The following is a 25735-nucleotide window of genomic DNA, read 5'->3' on the forward strand; positions in this document are numbered from 1 at the left end:
CCGAAAGATGAAGGCGTTATTATGCCTTCCATCTCGTTTGGTTTTTGTGGTTTCTATGGCAATCCCTGGTGGTCATCCTAACTCATTGCCGACTTTCAGGCTCTCTGTCTGCGGAATGGAACTCCCCGGGATGACACACAACTGGGTTTAATGCAATTCGACTTGCAGAATGAAAACAAGCTAAACAAACTTTGTTCTACGGGGTGGGTCTGTTTAAGTGTGCTGGAATGAAATCAGGCAGAAACATTAACCACGGGGCGACATTAGCATGCTGTATATGATAAACAATAGGAAATAGAAAAAGGCTCTACACTCTATTCGTGTAAACAGGAACACAAACAAATATTATGGGCTTATTTGAGGAAGAACTCTAGTCTAAATACAAACCTTCTAATTGTTTCTACTGGTAGAGCTGTTCAAATACCTGACATATATGACCTAGTAACTGTAGAGTACTGTATCGTGTTAGCCATTGACTAGAGCAGAAAGCTTAGAGTTTAGGTGATACCCTTTATTGAAGATGCATGCTCCTGGGATCCCTTTGATCACCTTGTTAGGCATAGGGATAAGTTCGGATCCACACTGAACCTGAACTAATCTGAACCCGGAAGGCAGCAGTCAGTGTTAGCCCAATCAGTTAGGGCCAGGGTATTCTCTGCCTCGCAGTTGCACAGAAACAAAGGGGCTGAATGCTGGGGATATCATTGATCTTATACAGCCACATGGTCCTTTGATCACAACTAAATTAGATTAATGTCATTGACCAAATACGGTCAGGAGGCCATATAAGGACAATTACATCACCAGCATCTCACCCCTTTGTTTACGTGCAGCTGTCACCAGCACGTCACCCCTTTGTTTACCTGCAGGGAAAGCCCCAGATGCAGCTGATTGGGCTAACACTGACAGCTTCTTCCAGGATCAGATGAGTTCAGATTCGGTGCAAACCCGAACTTATACCCAGTTAGGCTTTGCACATTTCGGAAAATATTCTAAAACCCACATATTTACAAGGAGCAGGTGGCAAGAAATCCTGAGTTTGTCATATAAATGTAGAAAGGAGAAAACCAGACAGTAGAGAAAATGCAGCAACCAATCAGAATTATTTTTACAGAGGTGACATCAATACAAGATGGATTATAATGCTTGCTATGAGTATTGCTCCTCTCGTCACATGTAATAGTTCCTCCCCCTGGCTTGCAAATCTTGTAGTCACGTATGAGCCGGTGAGAGAAAATACAGGTTGCAGTAGGGGGGCAGATATTTACACACTCAGATGTTTGGAATACTTGCAGGGGTCAAAGAGCAGCGAAGCAAGGTGTTTGAACACATGGGATGCTGAAAATAATAAATGAACTTCTTTCCTGGAATGCCCCTTTTTTCTTTTTTTTTTTTAAAGTGACTCTGTGGTGACAGGGACACTTTGCCAAATTCCTGAATGAATACACAGCAATATTATACAGCAATAATCTGTTGTATAGTATTAGCCTTGGATTCAGCTTTACAATTTGGGTAACAAATGCATCACCACTCGACCAAAGTCTCAGATAGAAGATCTGATCTTGTCGCCCTTAGTAACCAATCAGAACATTCTATTTATTCTCCTATACTGCGAGAATGAAACACAAAATCCACTTGGTTGCTACAAGTAACAAGCACATTCCTCCTTCAGACGTTTTAATAAATAAGGCCTCTTGTGTTATGATGAGAAGGGTTAACTGGGGATAAAATAGTCTGGCTGGCCCACCGTACACAAGTGGCCAGGGCAGAAAACCGTTCCATTTTAGAATTCTGATTAAGCTATGAAAACAGCATTAGAGAATTCTCGTCATACCAGAAACAGAGGTGGCATTAAGGACCTCGAAAAGCGAGTTGGATCCAAGCAGAAAAAAAAATCCCATGAAATAAGCGCTGGGAATTATTTCATCGGAGCCGTCTGAATATTAAGGTGAAAGAGCGCGGACTGTTGTTTATAAAAGTGCTATCTGAAATTATTCTCACACAGAGAAACGCTGTTTGCAGGCAGACAGCTCAATGCTGTGCAACTGGTCCTACCTGATGATAAATTTCAAACTTCCTTATGTGCCTTATATTCATGGGGATAGCTGGGTAACGCGGGTTTTTCAGGACAACGGCATGTGCAGCATACAGTAATGTCCTTTATCTGGAAAGGCCTTCCCTGGAGATTGTGCTGAAAATACATTATAAACAGCGAGACAACCTGGTACATCCTTCGGAAAAAAATGTTTCCCTCCTTCTGTCTGTGTGTCAGACCTGGACTATAGATCTGTCTTGTTGAATGTCATAAACTGGATATAGTTTATTTTAGCAGTAAATGCTTATAATGTTCTCCTTGGTGTGCCAGTATAAAGCACAAATTAACTTTCAGTTTAAATAATCGAAATACATTCCAGGTGCTTCAGATTAAAAGGTGTGTAAAGTCTTACAGTTCATTTTCTTTAGAAAGCAGCCACAGCCAAAGTAGAAAAGCCAGCAATGCCAGCATGCTGCAGAGAAGTACCCTTGCTTTCTGCGTGGAAGCAAGAGTCTCTCTACAGAGGTCAGACACGCTTCCTGCTGAGCTCATGCTCTTTTCTGATTGGAGAACTCTAGCTCTGACTGATTCGGCAACACAGATCTTTAGCTCAGGTCTAATGCACGGGCAGGAGGCGAAATTAAAGTGACATTAACTCAGGATTTAAATCTTAAAAATACATTCAAGTACCCGAAATATTAACTAATTTTATCTTATTTGTTTATCGCTCGGCTGTAGATCCTAAAATCATCTCTGAATTGGTGCCAACACTGTCCTTCCTTCTGGATGGTAGCTACTTTTATCCCCATGGTCCCTGTGTGTGTTGTAAAGTAGTGGCCACTCCAAGCTCGCTCCCGGGATGAACTACAATTTCAATACAAATGAGTAAACTAAACATGAATGTGTAGTCCATCACAAGAGCGACCTACAAGAGCGGCTACTTGACAACACACACAGGGACCATGGGGATAAAAGTAGCTACCATCCAGAAGGAAGGACAGTGTTGGCACCAATTCAGAGATGATTTGAGGATCAACAGACGAGTGATGCACAAATAAGATACATTTTGTTATTAGTTAAGGTGCTTAAATGAATTTTTAAGGTTTAACTCCTGAGTTTAGTGTCACTTTAACTTTTTCCAAAAGATGTACAAGGTTGTTCTTTTGTTCATATTGTCTTTCCAGCACAATCTCCAGGGAAGGCCAGTTGGGCTTTAAGCGGTTTATATCCCATATAGGGGCAGGTTAGTAGAATGACTCCAAGTTCATGAAAAATTAAGTTATTGCTACTAAAAGAGGCAGTGTTATAAATAATCAGTCAAGAGAATCATCGGGGTTAAAATATATTATACAGTAATAACACATGGGCATCCAGAAGTGCCTTTATATACCTGCAGCAGCCTCCATAAACCTGCAATTAAGGACAGTTGTGGGGGATATTCTGTCAGGCAATGCTCCAACGCTTCTATATTATGTAAAAGCTTGCTGTTACCTCCTGTCCCCTTCACAAACCCACTGGCCCATCACTACGATGGGCTGCCTCACTATGCAATAGCAATGTGTAGGAGGCAGAAAGAGGAGAACAACCTGATTCAGAACAGTCATGAAGAATCACAGTTTTGCTTGTCATAATGACTTTGCCATTCATCTGTAATAGCAGGGTTTTTTTTTTTTTATCCCTGACACAATGGAAAGAATTCAATAAAGCATGTATGACACTCTGGTGTTATGGGCTCTTTAAAACAACCTGTGCCTATTTCATGAAAGCCTTACAACAGTTTTGATTGCAGTTCCAACATGTATGACAGGCCAGGTAGTTCTTAATATCGCCACTTTAAGAACCTGTGGCTGCAACAGATTCAAAAAGAATTACCGTATATACTCGAGTATAAGCCGTCCCGAATATAAGCCGAGGTACCTAATTTTACCACAAAAAACTGGGAAAAAGTATTGACTCGAATATAAGCCGAGGGTGGGAAATGAGGCAGCTACTGGTAAATGTACAAATGGAAGATAGATACCAATAAAATTACATGAATATTTATTTAAAAGAAAAACAATAACCTAGCTCTGTAAGTGGAAAAGGGGGTACAGGGCTACATATCATGTACTACGGATCATTTAACCCATTCATATTAGCAGAGGATAATTGTAAATCTATTGTTCAGTGCACTCTATATGTAGTATATAGTACATGTACATATAGAGTGCCTGCAACAATACATTTACAATGATCCTCTGCTAACATGAATGGGTTAAATGATCCATAGTACAGGGCTACATACAGATCATTTAATACATTCATGTTAGTATAATTGTAAATGTATTGTCTGCACTGTATTAGCAGTATATACTCTATATGTAGTATATACTGCTAATACAGTGCAGACAATACATAATTGCTTAATAAATCCCCCCAAATCTCCCCTCACTCACTGTGTCCGTGTGCCGGTGATCGATCAAAACTACGAACACATCACCGGAGAGAGCAGGGACGAGTCAGCGGCGCGCTGGTCCAGTGGGAGGAGCTCCAGGTGGGGTCCTAATTTAGCTGACTTAGAGGTGCCTGCCCGCTAAATTACAACCCCACCTGGAGCTCCTCTCGCCTGATCAGCGGGCCGCTGACTCATCCCTGCTCCCCTGCTCCTGACTGGCCGCTGCTGTTTTTTTTAATTCTTCTTACTTACCTCGCCGAGTGTCGCGTCGCGTCACTGCTGCTCTGCTGTCATCTGGCAGTCTCCGGCCACCTAAATTAGGACCCGGAGACTGCCAGATGACAGCAGAGCAGCAGTGACGCGACGCGACACTCGGCGAGGTAAGTAAGAAGAAACCTGACCAGCTCGAGACGCTGACTCGAGTATAAGCTGAGGGGGGCACTTTTCAGCAAAAAAAATGGGCTGAAAAACTCGGCTTATACTCGAGTATATACGGTACTGGACTCTGTCAGACGCTAGCTGATTAGGTCCAGGGATGAGCCATTGCTAAGATGGCTGTCGGGTGCATAGCCGCCAGTACCTCTTAGTAACCAATGATGCCAACAGCATCCCTAACAACCATTGGCACTGACATTGGGTGGAGCCTGATGGGGATACAAAGGAATTAGTTCCCCATCAGGTTCGCCCTGCTACTAAATCCTTTAGCCAATAGCAGGCTGTTTATTGGCTATGGAATCCACCCACTGCCTGCTGTTAATCACAAGGTAATCAGACCTGATGGGGAACTTGTCCCTCAGCTTCCCCATCAGGTCCCACCCAGCCACAACAAAAGTTCTCCCTTGCTGTGCCTGCCTGTGTGACAGGTGTAGTGGCCAAGCAGAGAGCTCAGTAATGCCATAGGCAATCATTATGCATTGCAGGGAATGTCTTTAAAAGGAGCCTCTGCTTTTATTAATAACATTGATAAACCACATATGACTTGTGCAAGAACTAATCATAATTTATGCTATAAAAAACAGCCTTTCAGTTCAACGCTGAAAACAGCTATAATTTTATAAGACTGCCACACAAATTTAAATTTGGCAACAATTGCAACAATGGTACAAAATGGCTGCCAAAACTGAATCTGTGTTGAGATCATTTATTTTCCCAGAAGTTTTTCACATCTTAGGTTTGTTGATCTCAGTGTCACCAAAACACAAGAAGGTAAGAATATGCACTGGCCTTTCACTTTAAATATACCCCATTTCCATTATGACCTCCTTTCCTTCAATTAGATTCAATAAAATAGATATAAAACCAATATTAACAGGGCTATCCACTGAAGGGTGAAGAGTTTGGAGAGGGCAGGAGAAGTGAACAATCTAGTCTAAATATCTGATTTGAATAAATTCTCCAGTTCAGCTCACTTTCCAGTTCAGCTATGTTGGTCTAGATTGCTCTTTTCTCCTGCCTTCTCCAAACCCTTCACCTTTTAGTGAAAAGACCTATAAAAGTTATCAAAGCAAAGAAACATATTTTCATACCATCTCTCAACACAGTGTTGACTAGGTAGGTTTGCATATGTAATACATACCGATATATTTTCAATTATGGCTAGCAAGTCCATTTCACCAATCATCAGTGAATGCCACCCATTACCATTCCATTCAGTGATAGCTGCTCACCGACTCTGTCCGTGGTGCTGACACATGATAGAACATGCAAAGACCGCCACAGCACGATTCATATGTTATCTGGAGGTAAAACTGTCCTTGTTACCTATAGCAACCAAGAACAGTCTCCTTTTCATGCTTCCAGTAGAGCATAGAGCAATGAAAGGGAGAGAGCATGGTTGCTTTGGCAAACAGTAACCATTCTTCCTCTAGACACTCTTAGGCTACATTCACACTGTCCATTCATCCCTATAAAATGTGGGTACTGCTGGGAACCATAACAAAGATGTAGCAAATTGGATTTTTTAAAGGCATTATACTAAAATACAGAGATCTGAATGTAGCCTTATGGATGAGGTCTCTTCATGCAAAAACAAGACAACCTGTCAGTTTCTGGCTGTTGTTGAATTGGAGGCAACAAGCCTGTTGGGTAACTTTTTTTTACAGCCTATATAAAGCTAAACCCAAACATTTACAGGGTTATTCACATAATAGTGAAGAGTTTGGAGAAGGAAGGAGAAGTGAACAATCTAGGACAACATAGCTGAACTGAAAAGTGAGCTGAATTGGAGAACTTTTCCAAATCAGCTATTTTGGCCTAGATTGTTCACTTCTCCTGCCTTCCCCAAACTCTTCACTCTTTTGTGAATAACCCTGTTAATATATAGCAGCTTGGATGGGGTGGCTGCATTATTTTTTCCCCCTTTATTTTAACCTGGTCATCTGGCCAGTAAGTCTGTTATTTTTCAATGTCCATTGACAGGACAAGCAAAAGTAGCAGATAGAGGGTTGAGACAAACCATTTAACACTGACAGGGATGCTTGCAATGGCCAGCTTTTATTAATTTATGTAAAACCTTTATCCCAAAAGGAAACAAAAACTGTTGCTGCAACTGCTTAAAAAGTGTTAGCTGGAGTTTGGATTTAATCTATCAGTCAGGTCCATCTAAATCTGCTAGTCTATCTAACACCACCCTCCCCACAGGGTGACAATGCTGCTGTCCAAGGGTAGCTTCATTTCTTCTCCAAAGAATTAAGCCAACGTAGGACATAAAGTGTGTTACTGGCCAGATCACCAGGCACAGCAAAGGAAATCAGTAAGTGAAATGTAATCCAAAGAACACTGGGACTGGAAAGCCAAAATGTAATAAATGCAGCCAGATTAAGTGGGTTTTAGCCAGTTATGGATTTTTCAATTAGAGTCTATTCATATCACGATATCATGAGCTTTTGCAACACACAAATCCATCTGACAGACACTTAGGGGCTCATGCATAAACCTTCTGTCCAGCGTAAAGCTGGGTGGATACTGTTTGCACAGCATTAACACCACTAGATGGTGCAGAGGTACATCCAATGGTGGTAATGCTGTCCAAACATCCCAGGTTTACAATGCATGAAAGGTTTATGCATGAGCCCTAAAAAAATATAAGCTTCCAATGATAAGACATCCCTGCACTGATCTCAACAACAGCATTGTTTATAGAAGAACTGTGCAGAATTTAGTAGTGTGACTGGAGCAAATGGAAGAAGATTGTTTTCAATGTTCCCTTTGCGGAAACCTGTGTTGCTCAGGTGCAGAGAAATGCAGGTCTCTGGACAAAGTGTGAATGAGCCCTGAAAATATAAAAGGTTCAATTGAACTTTATTTTATAAAAGGAAGTGGCCAGGAGGAGAGTCATTTTGAACGACAAATATTTTTTTTTGCCTTTTACAATAGTCAGCCAGTAATTTTCAGTTTGCCTGCAGCTGTGCTTGAAATATCCGTTCGCATGGACTGCCCATTTAACTACAAATAAAAGAGTTTTAGAGTTCTGTGTCTTTTCCAGGAGAGGTCACAAGAAGAGAGCCAAGATATGCATATGTGTGACATGGTGATACTTCCTCTACACTATATAATGCATAGGAGTAATTTCCTATGTTGTTGACAATGTTGTCATTAACAAAAATATATAAAATAAGTATCATGTGTCATTAACATGTATAAAATAAAAAATAGTTATTCAGGCAAACGCTTTACAAAGGAAAAGGAAGTATTGTTCTTATATTACAATTGCTGCCTTGTTCCTTTCAGTGTTTTTATGTCTTCATTTATTTAGCAGAATTTAATAAAATGGGTTTTTATTCAAAGGACAGCTTTCCTGAAGGTGAAGTTGTCCTTTAAAACAAGCTCTTACTGATCTCTGTAGCTGTAGTTACTGTTGATTAGACATGTGCGATTCGTTTCAAAATTCGGACGAAATTCAGACATTCGTAGACATCCAAATTTCCGAATCCCAATGCATCCGAATGTGTCCGAATCCGAATTTCCGTTTGCAAATTTCGGATCCCGTCTGAATTTCGTTCAAAAACTAAACTGAATCGAGCATGTCACTTTTCTGGTCAGTCAGATGTGTTTTTCAGTTTAATGCATCCGAATGGGTCTGAACACGAATTTTCGTGTTCAATATATACATATATTACTAAAGCTGAAGCTCCCAGACCCGAATGGCAGTTAGGATCCGAATTTCCAAATTGCATTCATGAGCTCCCGAATGCCATTTGGGTCTGGAAGCCTCAGCTTTAGTAATATATGTATATGGCTCCCAGACCCGAATCACATTCGGGATTTGAATTTCCGTACTGCATTCGGGAGCTCCCGAATGCCATTCGGGTCTGGGAGCCCTATACAGCCAGCTATTACTAAAGCTGAGGCTTCCAGACCCAAATGGCATTCGGGAGGTCATGAATGCAATTCGGAAATTTGGGTCCCCGAATGTCATTGGGGTCTAGGAGCTCCAGCTTTAGTATCAATATCTGTATATGGTTTTCTGTGGTATTCGCAACGAATATTGGTAAACTCATCCGAAACTAATGACAATTCGGATTTCATCCAAATCGGAAACCCGAATTGAATTTCAGATCTGAACCCCGAATTACGAAATAACTAAATATCCAAACAAAATTTTTCTGCAGCTTACATGTCTACGGTTGATTAATTCATCCTTAAGGTTTACAGCAAAAGTATTTTTACTTTTATTTCAGCAGCTCAGATCATTCAGCTCCCCCCTCCCAGCAATGACCCAACAGCCTCCCAGCCTTCTAATCTATATTCTAAACATAAAGCAAGCATACAAGAATAAACGGAGAGCCAAGAGCTGAGACCAGACTCGAACATCACTGCTTTTCTTGTAAACGTTGAAGATGAAGCAGCCATTTCTGGCAGTCAAACACCCTCCCGAATCTCTATCAACTTTTTAGATAAAATTCACCTGACCGTTAAAGTAAACCTGTACTGAGAGAAATAGGGAGGCTATAATTCTTAAACTCCTTCTGAAAATACTAGGTGCCAAGCAGTTCTGTTCACCCCCGCCCTGCCCAATCCATGTGTGCCTGACCAAGTAAGGCATTTGAGGTACCCTCACTGACCAATAGCAAGGCTCAGGAGGTGGAACCAAGTACCAGCCTCTTGTGATAAAAACAATCTTTACCCACCCCCTCCATCGAGGTGGGAACATCTGTGTCTACTGACAGCCAAAAGACGATTCTCAGTAACTGGATACTACCCAATTCCCCCACGATCAATACCTTTCGATCCCACCTACTCCAATTAATGATGCTGGATAAACTAGATACCAAATTCAACCAAACACGTACCCAACAATTCTTTGACACCTGGACGTCCTTTATTACAACAGAACTGTCACTGGACCAATTAAAAGATCTGATGTCCATTTTCCAATACTCCAAATGGTATCTTGAAGGCAAACTACCTGGCTCTTTAGGTGGCTTGGATGCCCTTTGACTTAATTTTCTTATCCCCATCCACATTTTTATCTTTTAACTCCTTGATCGCTTCCTGCAAACTCCTCCACACCTTTTATGGTCACTGTCTATGGTTTTCCCCCCAAACAACGCTAGGTGTCTTATACCACTTTTAGACCTAGATGTATATCCTGGGGGCATTGTTCTGATATATTATTGTTGTGTTTTTCTCATACTGGTTTTGTGGAATATTACCTAGCATACATGCTTATCTGATGACAAAATGTTGTTAATGACACATATTTAAGGTATGCTAGATGTTGATACCTTTCCACTGCCAGTTTTTGTTTATGAATGCTCCACTTTATACTCAATAAAGATTATACATGCTTAAAAAAAACAATCTTTGCAATCTTTGCAATCTGGCGGAACCACTCTTGGTGCATGCATTTATTTCATGGGCTGAATTTTTGCATTTTAATACAGATTCACTTTCAACCCTTTGTAAAATGTAAAAATAACATATTTATGAGTTTGAAGTGAGGCATTAACAGATTACTTTAGCTGTGTGTACTTTCTGATGTTTCCCAATGCACTGTGTGCAGTGAAAAAGCCTGCTTACATTTTTTTATGGTCTGCACCCAGCAAATGTTTTCTTATTGAACTAGATTACACTGGATTTCGGTCTGTGTTTGTCTTCTAATATAACAATATGCAAACCCAGATAGCATTCTTTCCAGAGAAAAGTCAGGGACAAGCTGTCTATTTTGAATGACTACAATAGTGTATCAGGGAGCCTGTTATCTAACAACACACACAGCCTAGAGGACTTCAATGAACACCAGTTATCAGAATGGCCTTTAATTCCCAAAAAAGTTTCACTATCAAGAAACAAAACAGCTGAAGATTGCTGCCCAGTGTCCTCACACTATCCGTTATAAGCCAAGTTATAGAGCAAACCATTGCCATGGCAGTTTTGGGCGGGTATTTAAGGGGTCACAAATTGGGGCACATACATTTCTAACACCAATAACTTGTGTGCAGGTACAGTTACATCCCTGGTATATATTTGGCACTGATGTGTATGCCACGTGTTCTGTTTTGGCACACAAATTATTAATAAATTAGTTACTTCCACTAACTCCTAATTTTTAACAGGAAACTCAGGGCTAGTTCACACCAGAACTGCATCACATTTGCATGCAGCTGTAGTGCAATGCGATTTGCTGCGATTTTACAGCAATTTTTACACTTTTTAGCTTAAAATTGGCTTTCAGGTGCAGTCCAGTTCGTTTGCATGCTTTTTTTTAATTTTTGCTGAATTTTGATGTGTTCCGTTGTGATCAGGTGCAGCTAAATTGAGACAAGCAGTATTTTTTCTGACTGCATCGGAACGGACTGCACTGTTGTGAACAGACTACCAGAAACACCATTGGAAAGCATTGTGACGTGATTTTGGATGCAGCTGCCAAACTGAATGGACTGCATCACAACTGCATCTGGTGTGAACCTAGCCCTCAATCCTTCACCTAACCAGCAGGTTCAGCCCAACCCCAACTTGTAAATGTCAATCCTACCTATAAAGCAAAACCCTAATCACAATCTAACCCATAACCTAATCCCAAATCTAAACCTAGCCTATAAAACTAGGCATTAAACACAACCTGGACTTGCTCCCACCATGTTTGTTGAGCAGGGTTTTCTGCATACCATCACCCCATGTATCGTGTGAACAAGGGACAGAGAAAATAATTGTTTTTCATGTGCCCTGTTCACGCCATTCATGTGCAATGGTAAGCAGAGAAACCCATCTCAATGGACATGGTGTGAACAATGAACATGGAACAAATCTAAACCTAATTCTTATTGGCTCTCCACTGGAGGTGTTCTGTCAAGATCCAGTGGACTATGGATGTCAGCCTGAGGGGAGTCAAGGGGACTGGCTTGCAAGGGTTACTGTGCGGCCCTGGATTAGCGGTCCCCGCCACCGGAAACCAGGATGGGGGGACTCAGGTGAGTATAATTTGCTTCTCCAGGTAAGATAAACAAAACACCTGGCTGTCTAGGTTAGGGGGTGGGGTGGGGCAGGGGGAGAGATAGAAGGAAGATATTTTTTAAAGTGGAGTTGGGCTTTAAACTATTATGGATGCAAACTTTCAAGGTGACCATTTCGTATGTAAGGCATTCCAAAAGCTTGCATCTCCAATGACTTAAGTTAGCCAATTAAGGGTATCACAATTCTCTATGTTAAATTGGGGAGAACAGCATCCCTATATTGCTTTGTGCTATGAAGTTTTCCGTTCCCCTTCTTCAATAGGTAAAGGATTTGCTCACCTAAGGATAATCTAACATTTCTTATAGTTAGTCCGAGAGAGTTAAAAAACCGACCAATAACTATATAACCCAGACTTCTATAGACAGCTGCTAAATTATGTAAAAAATTCAATTCAGAATATGCCTTTTTAATTGGAATATATATTCCAGCGCTATCAAGATCGATTGATAATGGTTCCTGTTGCATTGCTAAATGAAAAATTCCAGCTGCCAGCTCCACTTTAACAACCATGTGCAATAATTTCAGTACAACACATGGCAGGCCTGCATCCCATATCTTATACAAGCCATATGTATCTGCTTTGGAATTGTAGGGAAATATATCTCCCAACAAAGTGTCTGCAATGTTTATATGGTGTTGTGATAAATGTAGTATTTTAACATTAAAGTAGACATTGCATTAAAAGGCAAGGTCTGTTTTTTACATAAAGGCTCCCTTACCATACTATATTCATTAAATAAGCTCTCTAGGAAAACTTTTTTAATAAACCTTGCAGTGGGGCTACCACCACACGGCAAGGGTTGAGTGCTTGTTTGTGTCTAGGGACAAAAATGACAAAGGTTTACTCACCCAAAGCCCCCTGCCGGCCAGCTGGCCTATCCCCTCTTCCACAGCAGTATTGGAATCTTCTTATCTAGATAAGCAGAGTAAACCTTTCTGGAAGAAAATGTTTCTCTTCCGGACACAGTGTCCGGGAGCCGCTATCTAATAGCGGGAGACTTCCATACATCCCGGAGAGTTGAAATGTCTGTATATACTTTTGATAATTATGAAATATATTAAAATAAAAGTATTTGGGCCTGGAGTTCATCTTCAACATGCAAAGAATATCCATGTGGGTTACCCATGTTCATCATTTTAACCATGCACTCACATCTCTTTTTGGAAGCGTCAAGCACTCAAGTATAGAACAATAGAGTAACAACATCCTATCACTGGCTGCAGCATGCTTACTGTGCTCCCAGTAAACTTCTTTTCATTAAACCTAAGGCCTCGTTCACACCATATGCAGTGTGTTCCGATCTGATTCTGGCCAGAACGCACTGCATCGCATTGCGGTCAGATCTCTTTTTTGCCGGGCAGGGGGACGTGGCAACGGTGCTATTCACCTCTTGCCTGGCAAAAAAGAGAGCCGGTCGCAATGCGATCGCCCGCATGGAAGCGCAAAGGCACATTGTGCCTGCAGTCTGGTCCGATGCGGTGCAGTCAAAATGCTGCAAGCACTATTTTGATTGCACGGCACCGGACTGGACTGCAGGCACAATGTGCCTTGCGATCCCGTGCGGGCAATTGCATTGCGGCCGGAGGGCATGGCTACGGTGCCATTCACTTCAATGGCCCGCCACGCCCCCTCCTGCCCCACTAAAAAGTGACCCGGTCCGATTCTGGCCAGAACGCACTGCATCTGGTGTGAACGGGCCCTTAGTGTTGGAAAGTTTTAGGCTCTGCATCTTGCTCTGCTTTTACTTCAGGACAATAACATGACAATGTGTCACAGGATCTTCAGAACAAACAGACAGAACTGAAACAATGCCTTACACATTTTTTAATTCATTGCAAAAGAGGAAGAGGAAGAATTTAATTGCTTGCTAATAGATGTTTTTGCAATTTATTTATTTTAAATGAATGTTTGAATGAAAAAAGAAAATGATATAGGTCATTACCTTCAGCATAATTTAAAAAGACATAGCTGTACTTTGCAATTAGGCTGTTTATTTCAGCTAAATTAATTTGTGGAATAAAATATTTATACAGGTCATTCTGTTTAGCAGCGTTTAAAAAGACACTATCCCTACAATGTAGCTGACCTAAAAAGAACTCTGGTCTGAATGAAAGCAGGATATTGAAATCAATGTAGTACAAAGTACAACCATTCAATGATTTTTCCTAAATCTCTTGCAAATGTGTTCTATACTGCTACATTCTGCACATCGGACTGTATGTTATATACTTCATACCTCACTATTCTGTACCCTGTGCTATATGTTATATACTCCATACCCCTTCCTTATTCTAAAGTGTACTTCATGTTATATACTCCAAATCCCTCCTCTCTGTAAAGTGTGCTTTAATGGTATATACTCTATACCAGGGCTCAAAATTTCAGGTCCTGAGCTACTAGCCAGGCCTTAGAAGTTACATATATACTCAATACCCCTCCTCTCTGTAAGGTGTCCTTTATGCTAAATACTTCATACCCCTCCACTCTGTAAAGTGTGATTTATGTTATATACTGCGTACCCCTCCACTCTGTAAACTGTGTTTTATGTTATATACTCCATACCCCTCCACTCTGTAAAGTGTGATTTATGTTATATACTTCATACCCCTCCACTCTGTAAAGTGTGATGTATGCTATATACTTTATACCCCTCCACTCTGTAAAGTGTGCTTTATGTTATATACTCCATACCCCTCCTCTCTGTAAGGTGTGCTTTATGTTATATACTCCATACCCCTCCACTCTGTAAAGTGTGATTTATGTTATATACTCCATACCCCTCCACTCTGTAAAGTGTGATTTATGTTATGTACTCCATACCCCTCCTCTCTGTAAGGTGTGCTTTATGTTATATACTCCATACCCCTCCACTCTGTGTTGTGATGGAGGCATTCTCAAATCCCATCGCTGTCATCAGAATGTGACGTATCGCTCTCTTAGCCTCACCCTACACACAGATTTTCCAGCCTTCAGGACAACAATCTAAGCACCAGCAGACTAAGAGTGATTGTCAGAGGGACAGTTAACTGCGTGGTTAACCCTTCACACACACAAACAGTAGCTGCCACCACTTGATCTAATGGAAATACACACCGATCTGATGTAGCAATTCTGCTCTTTAAAAAATGTCTGTGACACTTTGTGCCACACCAGACAAGAATGTAAAAGATATTTATATATGGTAGCTTTCTTCAAAGAAGCAAGAATTCTTTAATTTCTGATTAGAGCATATAGAGATTTAGCTTAAGGCCTCATTCACACAGCTAAGTATCCGCCCGTACAGATCCGTGCGGCGTACAGGGCCCTATCGGGCCAATCCTGGGAGGGACATGTGCTGCAGACAGGATACATCCTGTTTGCGTACGAGTACAGACAACTGTACCTGCACGGATGTGAAGCTTGGGTCAGCGTACGGCCGCGTCCTCCCATAGAGAAGAACAGGCTGCTGCGTACAATCACATGCAGCACCTGTCCTTCCCGTGAACGGCCCAATACGGACGTGCACGCCGCACGGATCTTTACGGGTCAACACTTTGCTGTGTGAATGAGGCCTAAAGGTTTAAAAATATTGTATTAATAAAAAGAAAGTAAAATGGTGCATGAAAATATATACAAAAAAAATATATTACAAAACAAACAATAACCAACAGTAAAACAAATGGAATTAAACGTGAAACATACTTAGCAAAGTTCCCATGGTCTTTGGTTTTGGCTGTGAGTGCAAACTGTTGTACAGCAAGTGGAATCTGCTGTTTTAAGGTCATTGGCTCTCAGGAATGACCCTTGGCAATCCTTAATAGGTGCTAAACTGAGGGCTACAGCTGCCAATTGCAGCAGCTTTTTGTTGACTTTTTAGAGGGTGTTTACAGAAATGTTATAACACAATGTCAACACAATTCCTCAAAGCCATATTTTCTCAATGCATCAATATTTTCAGTTGACCTTGTTAGACAGTCCGACAACCAACATATTATTGCACAGAATTAAATCACGATTTGTTAGAGAACAGACATATAACCTGGATACATCGCCTAGGAGTAATGTTATATTACCAATCTGCCTATAGAGCAGCGGTTGCCAATTTTGGTGGTCCCCGGGCCCTTCTGATACCGTGCAGCTGGGCTGTCATTGAAGGGGCACGGAGGCTTCAGGGCTGCCTCTCACTGACTCAAGCAGCGGCTGTCACAAGGAATGCGTGGCTCTCAGTACAGTGCAGGCTCTGCAGGAGGCGGGGCATCTCATCAGTACCCGGACTACATATAGATACACAGACACATATGAGAATATATTTATATATGAGGAAACAAAAAATATGAGAATATATCTATATTTAAAAAAAATTCATATTAGTAGTCCGCGGGATTTAAAATTATTAATTTAGTGGTCCATAAGGTCCAAAAAGTTGGCGACCGCTGCTTTAGAGTGTTAGGCTAGGCCTGTTTGGTACCTCCTTCGTTGTTATTTACGTATACATTTGGGTACACACTTGTTAGGAATGCAATTTTATCATATAAGGATTTATGGAATATGAATACGTTTTGGTTCTGGCAGTTAAAAAACACCAGATCAACATGTGTGTTGCTTTAAACCATTTCTGGAATGTTTTTAATGACTATTTCACAATAGGGTTTCATTAAAAGTCTTTGGCTTTCCACACTTATTGCTGGTTTATGGCAGCTAATTACTCATTTACGACTGGGCTCAATAACAGGCTGAGCAGATCCTGGCTAAACAGGACTTACGATACTGCTAGTAATTGTACCACCTTCTGCAAAGGGAAGTTACTGGAATTTATGATGACCTGCTTTGTGTCTGAAGCTGACTTGTGAATGAAATTAGGGTGGCACTGTTGTCTGTACCTTTTTCCCAGTTTGAGGATCATCTGATCTCATTATCCTAACATGTACACTGTGCTTTATGTTATATACTCCCAATCCGAATACTATGTATACTGTGCTCTATGTTATATTGTACATATCCCAAACTCTGTACATTTTGCTCTATGTTATATACTCTATACTGTTCCCAGGGCCGGATTCCCCACAAGACCACAGAGGCCATGGCCTCAGAGCGACAGGGAGTAGAGGGGCAGGAGTGGCGTTACTGGGGGGTGCGGACAACACCTGGGTGACACTAGTGCACCCCCAAGTCCCAACGTCAGGCAGATGGGGGGGCAACCTCGGGGTCTTGTTCCTGCTCGTATGCAGTGCAGGGCCGATGTTATAACAGAATCCCAGACTGGAACACCAGCACCAGATCAGGAGACGTCCCAACGCTATCCTCCTGAGGCCCTTGTGGTTCAGAGGTGGTTAGCTGTACATGGCTGCGGCAGGTGTGGGGGGAAGCTCCTTGAACGTATCAGAATGTACTATCTGCAGGTCGGTGTTCTCCAGAGAACTGGTGAGCATCACAATAGGTAAGGTGAGTATAGGTAAGGTCAGATTTGCATTGCTTTATATATTAAGCTTTATTAATATTAATATCATGGGTAAATGATGAGAATGGTGGTGAGTATGTGGGTGGGGGGGGATGGCGGTGCATTGAGAAACCTGGCCTTGGGGCAGTAGAGAGAGTAAATACGGCCCTGACTGTCCCACGCTGTATATTGTGCTGTATGTTATTTACTCTACACTGCTCCACTCTGTAGTCTTTGCTCTATTATATTTACTCCATGTCTTTCTGCTCTGCACACTGTGCTCTGATAGCTCCATCTAGCCTTCCCCAGTTTTCCCATTCATATTATTTTTTGATGTTGCAGCTAATATATTTTTTCACTCTATAAACTATAGAACTGTAAAAAGCAAAACTGTACTGTATAAAGTATATACTACAATTAAGCAAAAAATGCAAAAGCATCTCCAGCAAAGGAATACTGATGTGATTCCCAGCAACCAGTGAGAGGTGCGCAGGGTAGAACATCTTGTCACCTTTGATTAAATTATGAGGATGTTTACAGACAGCTAAAGCCTTTGCCTGGTCATCAGCTACTTACGTAATCAACTTCATTGAGTCCGAGTTTTTGAACAGAACTTTTCACCTCGATGGAAAACTTCTCAAACTCTGGTTTTACTGTCCTGAGTAGAGTGACTGTTTGCAGGGATGAGTATGCTTGCTTTGCTTCAACGTCGTGCTTGTCTCCTCGCCTCCACGAGCCATCTCCTAGGGGAGATATAAAAATATTTACAAGCTCGGCCAGTCACCATAAAAAAAGAAATTTCTCAGTTTGGAACTGCCCCTACATAAGGCATTCAGTAAATACATATGTTTGTAAATAACAGTATAGACTATTGTTTGTTATGTCTTAAAATGTTCCAGTCGAGTAGAAAAAAAAATGAGGGTATGGCTTGCAGATGTTTAAACAAGCAAGTTAAGTTCCCCTATACCTGAGCCCACTTGATACTATCCAGGATACAGTGCAAACATCTTAGGGCCTGTTCACATATGCATATGCATTTTTCTTCAGTATATCTCATCTGTTTAAATATACTCTATGGATTTGTAAAGAGTCTGTTCATATCATTATGAATACAGAACTACATCAACTGGTATTATTTACATATGCCTGGCGTTTAATCTTAGGGATAAATTTACGGTGTACAACTCCAGACATCCCACCAACAGGTCTACAGTGTGGAGAGCAGTCCTTGGTGGATGGGTGTAGGAGGTGTCAGATACAGTCCATCATTTTAAACTCTGAGGAATATATGCAACATTGGAAAAGGAGAAAAAAACAATATGCAAATGCAATAAGTGAATATGTTCTCTTTCTGCTTACATGGGTTTCCTCCTTGTACTCCAGTTTCCTCCCACACTCCAAAGACATGCTGGAAGGTTAATTGGCTCCTGTCTAAATTGGCCCTGTATGTGTGTGTGAAAGATTAGAGACCTTAGATTGAAAGCTCAATGGGGGCAGAGACTAATGTAATTGTGCAGTAAGTAATGCTCTGTGTAAATTGTCGGCATTATATTATATATAATAAATAAATATGGCTGCCTACATACAATAAGTATGTTATCAAGTTTAAAGTGTAAAAGTTATAAACGGAAACAGTTTTTTTTTAAACATTCACACTTTAAAAAGACTACAGATACTACAGTTATGATTAGAGCTGCACCGATACCAAGTACCGTACTCTGTACAAGTACAGATACTTTTCCAGCTCCAAGACTAGACTAGAGAAAAATTCAAAAGTTAGGAGGCAGCTGTCATTTTTAAGGAGCACACGGAGCTCCTGGGATTTGTACATCTCTGTTTTAATGTATGATTTTGTTTTTATAAATATATATAAGTGATGCACCGATAACCATTTTTGCAAGTACAAGTACTGATACTTGCCCAAGTACTCATGGATACAAGTTCTGATACATTTTTGTTTATTATCATTTCACATTTTTTCTAAAACAATACAGACTAATGATTTCAGGACAGTGGTGGAGCGCCAGAGCCGGGTCCCAGCTGCAACCGCTGCCACCCTGGTAGTTCTCATGAAAATGCAAAGTATCTGCACTGGTATCTGAACTGGTATTGGTGCATTCCTAGTTATGATACATTTTGGATTCCGGGCTGACTACTATTAACAGAATACAACAAATAGATAATTGTGAATATGAATGCTTCCTCCTTTCAGTGAACATAGGAACAACATGGCAGACAGGAAACACAACTTTCTACTAATCCGAGAACACTTTCTGTTCATCCCAACTATTCAGAAAGCTAGAAGTCTCATTTACAGGTGAAGCAATAAATATGGCTGGTTATAGACAGAAGGGCATAAATAACTATAGCTGGTAGAGGTTGTGTGAATGCTATGCAGCCGCGCTCGTCTGGCTGCATTATTACTCCAGTGAGTAATACATTGGATATGATGAACAGGTGGTTCAAAAACCCTTATACTAAGCAATCTAAGCAATCAGATTGCTATTGTTCTCTTCTCTATATAAGTTTATGGGAATGCAAACGCAGCTTGGAGTAAGACAATTGCAGGTCAGAAGGAGGTCAACTGAAGGTCAAATGCACCTTCAATGAATTTCGAATATTCTCAGATGCGTCTCAAACCTATGTTACAGCTCGCTTCATTTACCCATAGAAGCTGATCAGCACTTGCCCTTGTTGCTTTAGAATGTCACAAGTCCCAAAACTGAGATGGCCTTTAAAGTCTAGGGACGAAAATAACAAAGAAATATCACCTTAACCTTGGAGCTGGCTAGCTGCTACGCTGGAATGTCCCTTGACATCCTTATATCCTATGCACTCTATTGGATGTAATAACTCATAGGACCTTAGGCGGCTGGAGCAGAGTGGGCAGCGAGGCATCAGGGACCGTTCTAACAGCTAGCTGGCTCTGAGGTTCAGGTTAGTATTTTGTTTGCTGTTTTCGTCTCTAGTCAACAATAAGCACTTAACCATGTAGTGTGGGGGTAGCCCCACTGCAAGGGTTAAAAACAATTGCCCAGAGTTCTTCTGTAATCACTTTTGGATCAAGAATGTACTAGATATGCCCTGAAGGGATTCATTCAAGCTGCCAGGACATACGTAGTACTTCCGCATATTTTCATGTCCATCCTAATCAGGACCTGTTGTCAGTTTGATAGCTTCTGTTTCAATGTTGCTGTGAGCGGTTGTTACAGTGACATTTTTTAAAATACAATAAGGGTTGATTTACTAAAGGCAAATAGGCCGCTCAATTTGCAAGGGAATTTTACACTGTGGAGGGAAATTTCCCATTAGCTTAGTGAGTGGTAGTGAAAATTCTCTTTGCAAAGATATATCATCGACACGTGATTGGAGGATAGAAGTTAGCAGAGTTTTAACTCAATCAGTAAACTAAAAGGAAATTGCCTTTTTAAATTTACAGGCCTATCTGCCTTTAGTAAATCAACACTAATGTAACTATTTACTTATATTTTAATTGCAAAGATAGAAGAAGAAAGCAAGTTTTACTAGTTTTAAAGGAGAACTATGGGGTTAAGGCTTTTCCCCATAGTTCTCCTTAGGGTAACCGCAGTTTCTCGCGATATACTGAGACGCCGCAGCTGAAGCGGATCCCGTCAATTGTGCCGGGATCCGCCCAGCTGCGTGACTGACAGCTGGCTCTGCCTATCTAGAGGCAGAGCCAGCTGTACCCACCCCCTCCCCCGTCCGTTCCGCCAGTCAGCGCTGGCGGATCGGAGCGGGGAGGGGGGAATCCAGCCCCTCCCCTGTCATGGCAGAGAGCCGTGACAGGATCGAGAGGTGAGCGAACGCCGGTATGTGTTCGCTCACCTCCCGATCTACTGAGCCGACCTGTGACAGTCTCATTGTCACAGGTCGGCTAGAACTATGAGGTGAGTGACAAGCACTCACCTCATAGTTCTCCTTTAAAGTTACATTAATGTATGCAACTGGGTTAAAGAGTATTCTTTCTTTATATGTGTATGGTGTTCCATATTAGTTTTCAATTTTTACTGTAATGTATGTTCAATTGCACTTGTAAAGCCCATGGCATAGTCTCCAATAAGAATCTAGAATCCTTTAGAAATAGTAAAACTGATGTTCTCTCTCCACTGTGTTGTTTGACCTCTCATATAATTTCATTTCTTGTAATGTATGCAGTTATAGAGTTAACAGGAAAGAAAAAATACTTTAAAATGCCAAGATAAGCTGATTCCAAATAATACACAAGGAAACGAAAAGCGATGATAAGTGTGGAGTTATTGTAAACTAATTTTTTTGTCAGAATGCAGTCTGGTTTAGTATTTGAGTGCACTGGTAAGAGGGAAATTCCTTGTACTAGGTAAAGACAAACATAAATGTTTCCTGCTTATTGTTTAGATGACTGAAAAAATACCAATCCAAGTGACAAAGCATACTTAAGAGACACCTTGACTCATGGAAACCACCTTACAGGACAGTGGTGTGAAAAAGGCCTTAGGGTGAAACATTAAAATCAAGTAAAGGTACAAAATGGTAAATGCTCGTAGGAGGTGCACAGTGAGAGAGGTCATTAGCTGTAGACTAAACCTAATATGAAAAATCAGATTCAAATAAATAACAGTTCTCAGTTTGCCAACACTTTCAAATACACTGCCTGGCCAAAAAAATTCACGCACTCTAATATTTTGTAGAACCACCTTTAGCTTTGATTACGGCACACATTTGCTGTGGCATCCTTTCAATAAACTTATGCAATGTAAAATCATCTATTTCCATCCTGAGTTGCATTTTCCACCAATTGATCCAGAGAGGGGCAAAAAATCCTTATAAAGTATGGTCCAATTTAATCTAACAGGGAAAAAAATGATTCCTGATCCCCCAAGGTAAACAGGTAATGCTTGAATCAACATTTTACAAGGTGGCGATAAAATCGCCTCTACTTAAGGGAGAATAAATAAATTTCAGTTAATCTGACACACAGTCACTGCTCCCTGCAGGGAGAAGATCGGGAACTGAGTGATCAGCGATATGTGATCGATTGGTTCTCGATCAACAGAGCCGACCTGTGACAGCTTCAGTGACACACGTCAGCTCTAACTATGGGGATGAGTGTATTTCACTCTCCCCATAATTCTCCTTTAACTGCAAAATCACGTAGATCGAATATTCTGTATCCCATTAAAGTGAAGGCAACTAGCTTGATGTAAATAGAAATTTCTAGCTGTGAGTTTTCAAGCAAACATCTCTATTGCATCATGCATCAGTTCCAGATCAAGGAAGAGTAGACTGTTTTTTTTAAAATTAATTACCGTTGTGCAATGAATCCCCAATAGATAGCTATTGCAAACATTAACAATATTTTTCACTGAATTGTAACTACTTTGCCAAGTGATGATTACATCATTGTTATGCCAACCATAAAATGTATTTAAAATCAGTAAGCTATTGAAAACAAAGCACAGTGAGGCAAGGTAATTGTGGTGCTAATGTTGTGTCTAATCTACCAATCTCTACATCTCTTTAATGCAGCAACAAATAAATGGAAAAGCAAGGTGCAATAATGTAGTTGTAGGAATGGCTGCAGAGACTCAAGTTGCTATCGCGTACATGATACATGACGTTGATCCTTTATGTACTAGGGAAAAGGAAATAACTCAAAATATGTGTTCAATGAAAATACAGTAAATGTTTTCTTTAACAAGTCTGTATTCAAATGCAATAACCTGATTTCTGAAACTAGTCCAGACGTCTCAACTCTCCCAGATGTTCCGGGAGTCTCCCGCAATAAGATAGCGGCTCCTGGACACCCGGGAGATAAACATTTTATCCCGGAAAGGTTTACTCACCAGAGTAAACCTTTCCCTGCTATCTGTTTTTTTTTTAAACATCTGGGCCACCGGCCGCCATCAGTCAGAGAAAAGAAAAAAAAAACAGCATAGGAATGAATGCACCCGCTATTGCACCTGCCCACTGCTGCTGTCAATCAGCAGAGGTGGACCTGAAGTTCTCCATCAGGTCCTCCTCTGCTGATTGACAGCAGCAGTGGGTGGGTCCAATACCCAGCTTGCTATTGGCTATTGCAAATTGAAATAGCCAATAGCAATCTAGCTATTCAACCCTATGCTGTCCGTTTTGGGTTTTTTTTATTCTGACGGCAGCAGGTGTCAGAATAAAAAAAAAACAACAGATAGCAAGGGAAGCATTAGCTTCTTTGCTATCTGCCATCATTTCAGAGAGGTGATTTCCTTTTTATTAATAAAATGCTGTATTGCAGGTTTTTTTTCCATTCTTTGTTGCATCCCAGTGCTGATGAATCTCTTGCAGCCACTTCCTGTCTACAAGTGCAACAGTAATGGCTGTATGGCATTTCTTGGGGGAGTCTCCTAATGGTGACAACAGTAGGCCATGTCTGTGTAATTTGAGCTAAAAAAGCCACTTTAGCCTCCAGTGGAAGTCCATGCGACAGGGTGGCAACACAGAAGAAGAACTGGACGATATGGATAGAGCATTGTCACCCTATAACAGGGAGTGCCTAAACAAAAGATTCAATGGTAAGATCACCAAGTATTTTTTTAATGAAAGCTGCAGATTTAAAAATATTGAAAATTGCTTTTTAAAGTGACACTAAACTCAGGAGTTAAATCTTAATGTATTCAAGTACCATAACTATTAACAAAAATGTATCCGATTTGTCTGTAGATCCTCAAATCATCTCTAAATTGGTGCTGACACCGTCCTTCCTTCTGTAGGGTGGCTACTTGTGTTCCCCATGGTCCCTGTGTGTGTTGTAAAGTAGTCACCGCTCCAAGCTCCCTCCCATGATGGACAATAACTTCAATACAAATTAGTAAACTAAACGTGAGATTGTAGTCCATCACAGGAGTGATCTTGGAGCGGTGGCTACTTTACAACACACACAGGGACCATGGGGAACAAAAGTAGCCCCCCTCCAGAGGGAAGGACAGTGTCAGCACCAATTCAGAGATGATTTGAGGATCTACATCCGAGTGATACACAAATAAGGTAAATTTTTGTTAATAGTTAGGGTACTTGAACGTATTTTAAAAATGTCACTCCTGGGTTTTGTGTCACTTAAAATTAAAGGAACATGATAAAGTATATATGTATTGTTAGCAATGTGGTTTATATCTCCTCTAACCTCACACAATCCACAAATGACCCTCTTAGCGTTCACATGGTTTGCAATAATCAGGCTATAAATGCCAATCCCTACGCAGGACACACCAGCTAGAAGAGGAATTATTATTATTATTATTATTATTAAAGAAACAAGTTAAATAAATACTATGTTAGAAATGTATCATTTTGTAGACTAAAATGATGCAAGAAATGCTGCTTTTCCTAATTAGCCACAAGACCCTGAACTGCCGATTTACTAGATTAATAATCAAGCTCAAACGCCATCAGCTAAGTTTACTTTCATCATGTGCAGGGCAGCATCTGGCTCTTTCAAGGACTAGACTTTATTTACAAAGAAATGCCAGAATGAGATTAGCTCCGCCGGTATACACCTTCAGTCTTGGAGACTCACATACTGCAAAGCTTTCCAGGACTTTGCCTAAGAAGCAGATATGAATCTCTCTCAATGACTCATCTGCTTATTAACTGTCCTTTCCACAAACAAGGATAGTTCACCAAACATTGGCCCAGAGTGGAGGATTTAAAGTAAAACGTGTTACTGCTGTGGGCAATTCAAATTGAATATACAATGAAAAAATACACAAGTAAAGGTCACCTTCTGTAACAGCTGCATGTCAAAACAATCTAAAGTTACGTGTGAAAGGTGAGCGCTGGCATCATACCCCTCCTAGGGCTTCCCTATTGGTCACTGAGACCCCCCATCACACTAAGGCCCTGTTAAAATGGGCGGCATAGGGGCGGTAAAAACAGATGGTCGATCCGTGTTTTTACCACAACCCCCCCCAACTGCCCACCTAAAAGCCAAAAAAAGGTCACTCAGGCTTATCCATATGTCACGTAAAATTTTTAGAGCATGTCATTTTTGGCAGGCAGTGTCAACCTATTTCACCTTTTAAAATATTTGTAATTCATATATTGCCATTCATATATTTCACTACCGCCCCGCTGCTTAGTCACACTAGGGACAACTTTATTTCCCTTTGCCTTCTAAATGTTATCTGTTCCACCTGCCTTATTCATTGGACATTTACCATGATCACACACCTGAGGCCCTCCATATGGTTTCTTTATTCTGTAAGCCCTCTGCATGTTTGCCCTTCCAGCTCCCAGGGCCTGAAAACAAGTTAGAATGACAGAACAATGCAAGGACATAGAGCCTGATTGGTTGTAGAAAATATAAATATACCCTTTAAATGTGTCCACAGACATTAAGCTGATGACAGATATTAGATGGAG

The 25735-nt window shown here is 40.9% G+C and overlaps 1 protein-coding gene across 2 annotated transcripts in view; it reads right to left on the reverse strand.

Annotated features, from left to right (window-relative positions):
- Window positions 1–25735, reverse strand: part of NPR3 (natriuretic peptide receptor 3) — a 93354-nt gene that overhangs the window by 38044 nt on the left and 29575 nt on the right. For both annotated transcript variants that reach the window (XM_018570350.1, XM_018570342.1), the window contains exon 3: window positions 17918–18084. In XM_018570350.1, the coding sequence (XP_018425852.1) occupies window positions 17918–18084 (167 nt within the window). The remainder of the gene's footprint in view (window positions 1–17917; window positions 18085–25735) is intronic.

The sequence above is a fragment of the Nanorana parkeri genome, unplaced genomic scaffold, assembly GCF_000935625.1.
Source record: "Nanorana parkeri isolate BGI_ZX_2015 unplaced genomic scaffold, ASM93562v1 scaffold38, whole genome shotgun sequence".
NCBI classification, from domain to species: Eukaryota; Metazoa; Chordata; class Amphibia; order Anura; family Dicroglossidae; genus Nanorana; species Nanorana parkeri.